The following is a 7,106-nucleotide window of genomic DNA, read 5'->3' as shown; positions in this document are numbered from 1 at the left end:
TGACGAGCTGTTAGCTTCGCGGCCTGCACAACTGCAGTCCACATCTTTGAGCTCTGTTGGGCTCGCACAGATAGTCACTGAGGAGGCTGGAATCCTGGACTCTTCCAAACCCTCAGACGGCACATAGGCGAACCTTATGGCATATCGAGCAGCGAATCATCACCACTCGTGTGAAAGCTGTGGTTCATCTTCCCACCGCACACATGCCCCCACCTGGTCAGCAACGGGACAGGACTTCCACTGCTCTGGGAAGAGGAACCACTTCTCACAAATGTGCTGTTCCTCTCCCAGCACTGCCAAACACTCACTTGGTCGACCAAACTCAACCATCATTCACTCTGTGGGGTCACACCAAAAGCGTCTCAAATGATGTATGGTGTATAGCTGCAGCCTCTCTCTGCTCAGGAAATCTACAATTAGACAATAAAGTCAGGTGCAGAAGAACTATTTGGTTATGGACATACTAAAATTGGCATTGTGGGTACTGCTACATTGTCTGTTCACTACGGTGCAAGAACACTTCCTGCTCACTCTGAAAGGCTCAAGAAAATCATGGTGTGTCTCCTTTAACTGTTGAAATGTTGGCCACAAAGTGGAGGTGACATAATGTTCTCACAGATTTAAACAACAATGCTCGTTGCCATGGTGCTTGGCTGCATTTGTTTCGCTGAAATAGTTTCAATAGTTTCACCACTGCTTGTGCGTGATTTTATAACTTTTTTAGCCAAGTTCTAATGTCCATTTTTAGCAATTATATGGTAGAACTGTACAGAGTGGTAGTATTTGTCCTGAGTGGGCCTCATTCGTAGATGACACTTGCTGAAACCCATCAGAAGAAACTCACCGATCTTTCCAGTTGAAGCTGAAACTAACTACTGCGAGAATGAACGTTGGTGCTTCAGGCTTGACTGATATAAGGAGGCAGTGAGTGGGTGAAGTGACGGTGGTCTCAACAAGATGAAAGGGGGAAAAAAAAGGTGGTTTTGCTTCAGTTTCGTTTATGCTGATTAAACAGCTTGAGGGGTTAGTGGTCTGCACAGGCAAACTCACATCATCGATATTGTAAAAGCTTTCCAGTCAGAGAAGAATCACAAACCACAGAGACGTATCTCCCAGAAAAGGTAGTCACACTTTATTGATTTCAGTTTGTAACAGTAAAATCCGGTGGCAGTAAAAACCATCAGTGACAGAACTGTCAAAATACTTCCAGGTGTGAACCCCTCTGGAATCATTTGCTGAAAAGCAGTGAAGGTTAAAGAAAGAGCAAGATAGGAGCACAAATTTAAAAAATGAAAGATATTTAAGTGATTCACATCCTTCCATGTTCAATCAAATTATAAATGCTAATGCAAAAAATAAATGTCTAAAAGCTGCAGAAAATATGCATAATATTTGATCGTCAGATCTTCTATGAGTAAATGACATTTCCTGATGTTAAACAGTCAGTAGATAATACTGATCTGGTTTAAAGGAAATTCTCTTTGCTAGAGTTGGAATACTTTTTGTTGACGTCAAAGATTTTCAGGAGATTCTGGCTTTTCCTTGAAGTGGATTCGTTGACAAACACACCCATCTGTTGGAGGAAGTATTTGGGAATAGGACGGGAGTGCCTGGACCTGTACAGCTCCTTCAGGTTTTCATTCATTGGACTGCTTTGGTAATTCTGGCAGTAACGACCACCCAGATTTGGAGCACAATCTACTTTCCAATTAAAGAATAACTCCCCATGATTGAGGTTACACATACCATTGTTAATCCCAGCTGTCAGATCTTGCTCACATTTTCCAAGCAGATCATCATCCCATGTGTTATCCTGATCCCAAACTTCAAACTTCAGTTTGAGTCCTTCTGATAGAACCTGGTTTCCCAGATCAAGACCCGTCTTCCACTCTGGGTTGTTATTGTTGGAGATGACAGAAGTACAACCGACAAGTTTACCAATAAACACTTTCACATAGGCATCTGTGGCGGTAAAGTAATCTCCCCATAGGTGAGAAGCCCGCAAAGCAGTGATGATAACGCGAGCCTTGCCCCTCTCAGCTGGGCAGCAGTCAGAGGTCACAGCAGGGTTATTGTGGCACTGGCAGACGCAGGGTTCTCGTGAACTGCTCTTGATACCTGCCTTACAGGGATCAGTGCAATTCTTCAACAGGCCTTTCTCCAGGATGTAATGACTTATGGCAGAGCGCAGGTTTTCCTTCATTGGGTCACTCTTAGGGATTAACTCATGAAGAGAATCCAGGGAATAAGAAATGATGTCAGGATTACGTGGCACAGAGTTCAGCCATTCCTTGTAGGCTGATGGATCTTTGTTGGCGGAGAAGATGAGGTCTGGTTCTGTTGTCTGACCTCCTCTTACTTCTGTAAACCTGTTAAATAGGTATTTATGTGTTATTTTTGTTCACTTGTTCGGCTTAGCTACCAAGCATATTCAAAGAGAACCTGAATTCCTGGATATAATAGGATGAGATTTGATAAGATTAGATTGTTTGAAAATAGATGCAAGTAAGTATTTCAACCCCCTGTAATTTGGCAGGTTCTCCCTCTTAGGAATCATGGGGGGGTCTGAAATTTTCATCGTAGGTGAATGTCCACTATGAGAAACATAAACTGGAAATCACAACGTAGGATTTTTTTAAATTAGTTATTTCTATGCTACTTCTGAAAATAAGTATTTGAACACCTGTCTATCAGCTATTATGCTAACCCTGAAAGATCTGTTAGCCCATCTTTAAATATTCCACGTTCACCCCACTTATTGTCCGAAATCAGAAGCGCCTGTTTGTGGTCGATAGCGTCATTAAGACCCCATACAATCAGTAAGACTTCAACCGCTAACATGGCCAAGACCAAAGAGCTGTCCAAAGACACCAGAGACAAAATTGTAGACATCTAGAAGGCTGGAACTGGGACAATTGCCGAGCAGCTTTGTAAAAAAAGATCCACTGTTGGAGCGATTATTAGACAATGGAAGAAAAACGACTATTAAACCCCCTTGGACCGGGGCTCCCTTCAAAATCTCCCCTTGTGAGGTATCAATATCCCAAGAAAGGTGAGGACTCAGCCCAGAATTACTCAGCAGGAGCTGGTTAACGACCTGACAAGAGCTGGGACCACCGTTTCCATGGTTACTGTTGGTAATACACTAAGACATCATGGTCTAAACAGAAGGTTCCCTTGTTTAAACCAGCACACGTCTAGGTCCGTCTTAAGCTTGGCCGTTTGGATGATCCAGAGGGGAGAAAGACGGGACCGAAATAGAACTTTTTGGTCTTAATTCGTGCTGTTTGAGGAAGAAGAATGTTGAGTACCGTCCCATGAACCCCATTCTTACTGTGAACCATGGGGGTGGTAGCATCATGACACAAGGTCGTTTTTCTGCACATGGGTTAGAATGACGGCACTGTATCGAGGAGAGGATGACCGGACCATGGATTGTGGGATTTTCTGGAACATCCTCCTTTCCTTCGGTTAGAGCAGGGATAGGCAACTCCAATCCTCAAGGGCTGAGTTAGAGCATTGAAGATGGGTCGTGGCTGGGTCTTTCAACGTGTCAATGACCTCAAGTCCACACCCACTTCGTACATACAATCATATAATGTGATTTCTAGATTAATTTCTTGATATTATGTCTCTCACAGTCGACATGCCCTCAATATGAAAATTTCGGACCCCTACACAATTTCTAAGTGGGAGAACTTGCTAAATCACAGGGTGTTTAAAGCCCATTTGTCTCATTGTATCAAACTTTTAAATGTTATTCGTTGATATGAATTCATACCTGTCGTTGAAGTAGTTGGAGAAGGAAATTTTTCTCCCTGAGTTGTCCTTTTTTGCTTGGCAGCTTTTCACCTCCATTGAATTTGGACGCATACTAATTGTTGCAGATGCTTCCACTCTGAGGCACATCTCCACCTCGTTCACTTCAATTCCTTCTAGGTGGGCCGCACACTCACGGATGCTGGTGACTGCCTGAACCTTCCCGCCCATTTTCACCTGAAAAGAGACATTAGGGGCAAATACAGTAGGATAAAATCAGGTCAAATACAATGTTTTGTCCATTGTGTCTCACCTTGGTGATGTAATGGGTGCCAAAGGTGTCAATCAGATGGTAATAGTTGTTCTTGCTTTGTGGGTTGTAGACTTTAGGAAGCTGGTTCACTGAGTTGAGAAATTCCTTTTGCAAAGTTGGAGCTTTGGATACTCTGTAACTGTAATTAGAGATCAACAGGAAAGAGAATATGATTTAAGGTGTGAAAGAATTCCACAAAATTGTTTGATTGAAAGGCTTTTTAGTTATCTTACCTGTAGTACTCGCAAGATAGACTTTGGGTTGTAAAGCTGAATTTGTCTGATTTTGTTTTGTCCATGGAGTAGCTAGAAAGTTTAGAATGGGTTCCAGCCAGCATCAGATTTGCGACTGATCCGAAACTGAGACCCACCTGCCAGTTGTTTTCAATGGACGAGGTGGTGGACTGGACCAGAGACTCACTAGATTTGTAAACTTTACTGGACACTTTACCACTGCAGGATTGTGTTGCCCTCCAATCCACCACAGAAAGAGGCAACTTCTGCTTTCTGTTGTCCAAGTAAGGGTTGCTACACAGGGTACAAGCTTGATCCTTTCGCTTGAATTTATTCATGTCGAGCACAAAAGCCCCCTTGCGCTCCATTTTGGTGATGTCGAAGCCTTCTCCGGCTAAATTGGAACCTGGAGCGAATTCTGCATCCTGGCACTCTTTGGGCGTCCCGTCTGTGCACAGCTCAAATGTGCACTTGGGAAAGAACAGCAGAAGGAAGAGGGAACATTTCACATGGAGCATGATGCTGTTCACCTGTAAAATGTATGTACATAAAAAAATAGTTTAGTTCTGTAAAGATTAATCAAATACATTTGTAAGCAGGTGTTCCAAACTCCAACCTGTGACACCTTTTTCTGTAATCTGGTCTGTTGAAACTCTTATCTGTTGTGCACATTGTCAGGAGTCAGAGCTTTGTCGCTCCCTGTGGTCACCAGTGGGAGCGATCTCCAGAGTACAACTCATCTGACACCATTCTGACAGTCGCTCGGTGCGAAGTATTGATTGTGCCACCCTGCCTGCATTACTGAGCATTTCTATCTGAACTTGGTCTTCTGTTTCTGACCCTGTTTACTCTCTGATTGCCTACCGCCTGCCCTGACCCTCGCCTGGTCTCTGATTACTCTAGCCTCTTCTTTGACCTCTGCCTGTCTGACTATCATTTAGCTTTATGGACGTTTTGTTGTGCTTATTTCCTGTCTGACCTAATAAACCTGCTGCATGTAGAACCAGCTGTCTGCCCATTTGTGACACACATGCAGACCAATTTTAAAAAACTAGAATATCATTTGAAAATGTATTAATTTCAATCATTTTATTACAAAAAAATCAAACTTTGATAGAATACAGATTAGAGACCCACTGCTCAATAAATTAAGAATTTCTTTCTTTCTTTTTTTTACCAAAATTGTAGTTCTAGCTCATAAAACTCTCAAACAAAAGGAGTTGAAAAAGACCAATGATAGTCGCTCGTTCATGACCAAGGACAAGAAATTTCTGGAAATTCATGTTTATTGTTGCAGTTCTTGTGCGTATTTTAACTCAAACCCTAATTGTAACCTTAACCCCGCCCTAATTTCATCCAAATAGTCACTTCCTTAAAGGGTAACCAAATTTGGAGGCTGATTCCATTATCAGCTCAGACCTGAAAAATGCCCCCAAAAAGGGGGCGGGGCTAGTGAAGCCAGACTGAGCAGCTGAGGTGTGGCTTGGATCTATGATTGACAGTTAGGTTAGCTTTATGTAGCTGACCAGAGTCTGAAAGTGGTAATATGCTGCTAGCATCATAGCTAATAAGGACTAACGTATTAAACAAACAGTCCCGAGTGAAATCTTCATTACCACCAGGATGGAGTTTGCTGGATATAATGCCAATTGTACTCAACTTCTGTTCCATAACTTCCAAGTTCACTGGAAAGTTGTGTAAGCCAGCAGATTTTTGACGACTGAAGGCAATACACCTACGAGCCATGCTAAAGCTAACAGCTGACCGTTACAGAATCCAAGATGGGCGGGGCTTTTATACTGGAGCTGCAGTACTTACACCAGTTGACCAATCACAAAATTCAACTGTAATACTTCGTTTCTACCTGTACAGGGCAACACACAGACGGTTTTTGACTATATTTTCATGAATTAAACAAGTTTATTTTAATTTGTCAAAAATTTGGCAACAACCAACAGATAGCACTTTTAAAGCCAAATTTCAACAGGTCAACAGCCAAAAAAAGTTGATTTAGTGTTTGGGTACCCTTTAAAAAAGGACTGCAGGACATACGTTTTTTCAAATGAGTTTCAATTGGCTCAATTGAGGCCAATATTATTTGAAACCCAAATAAAACAAACAAAAAAAAAAATATTGGTGTTTGGCCAAAAAAAATTAAAATATCCCAAACTTTTTTGCTTTTCTAAAATAAACATATCTATTTTCAGCTTGAAATGTTCTGTTTTTTTAGGTTTTAAATCTCTAAATTTTCATTTCAAACCTTTATCACTTGCATTTTCAAATCTGAAGATTTTAGTTTCAAAACTTTTAGCCGCATTGTGGTAACTTCAGTCCCGGTGTGTTCACTGACTCTGAGAACTGTGATAATTACGGTCAGAAAACGGCTGTATTGTCGATACTATCAGTTGTCCCAATTAAAAAGCAGAGCTTTATTGCGTACAAACTGTGTGTCCAAAATGCTGTTGCAGGTTTTAACTTTTTTTTTTTTTTTTAATACATAGTTAAATTTGTGTAATTTGCAGGACTGTGTAATAGTTATTTTAAAAAATATGTTCTCAGAGTCAGTGATTCCTCAAATATTTAAAAAAAACTTTTAATCTTAAATCTTTTTGTCCTGATTTTGACCCTCCCCCCTCCAAGTACCATATATGAAAAGATTATTAAAGAAGACTCAAATATGTTTGTATATTCTGAAAAGAAAGTGAACACAAACCTGCATGAAGTCCTTCACCTGATGGGTCGTCAGGGTTTGAAGCTCACAGCAGAGATGCAACGAGATTTAAAGAACGTGGCATGGAGGT

General features: G+C 41.3%; 1 protein-coding gene across 1 annotated transcript; it reads right to left on the bottom strand.

Moving 5' to 3' along the window:
- Positions 1 to 1,172: 1,172 nt before the first annotated feature.
- Positions 1,173 to 5,327, bottom strand: LOC112146671 (perforin-1). Its single transcript, XM_024272607.2, has 4 exons — positions 4,306 to 5,327; positions 4,073 to 4,211; positions 3,782 to 3,996; positions 1,173 to 2,369 (listed from the first exon to the last, which is right to left on the bottom strand). Exons 1-4 carry the CDS (start codon positions 4,821 to 4,823, stop codon positions 1,466 to 1,468), a joined length of 1,776 nt encoding a protein of 591 aa, XP_024128375.1. The 5' UTR covers positions 4,824 to 5,327; the 3' UTR covers positions 1,173 to 1,465.
- Positions 5,328 to 7,106: the final 1,779 nt, after the last annotated feature.

This window comes from Oryzias melastigma, linkage group LG8, assembly GCF_002922805.2.
Source record: "Oryzias melastigma strain HK-1 linkage group LG8, ASM292280v2, whole genome shotgun sequence".
NCBI classification, from domain to species: domain Eukaryota; kingdom Metazoa; phylum Chordata; class Actinopteri; order Beloniformes; family Adrianichthyidae; genus Oryzias; species Oryzias melastigma.
The sequence above is the reverse complement of the archived record's forward strand: the minus strand, read 5'-3'. Positions and strand labels throughout refer to the sequence as shown.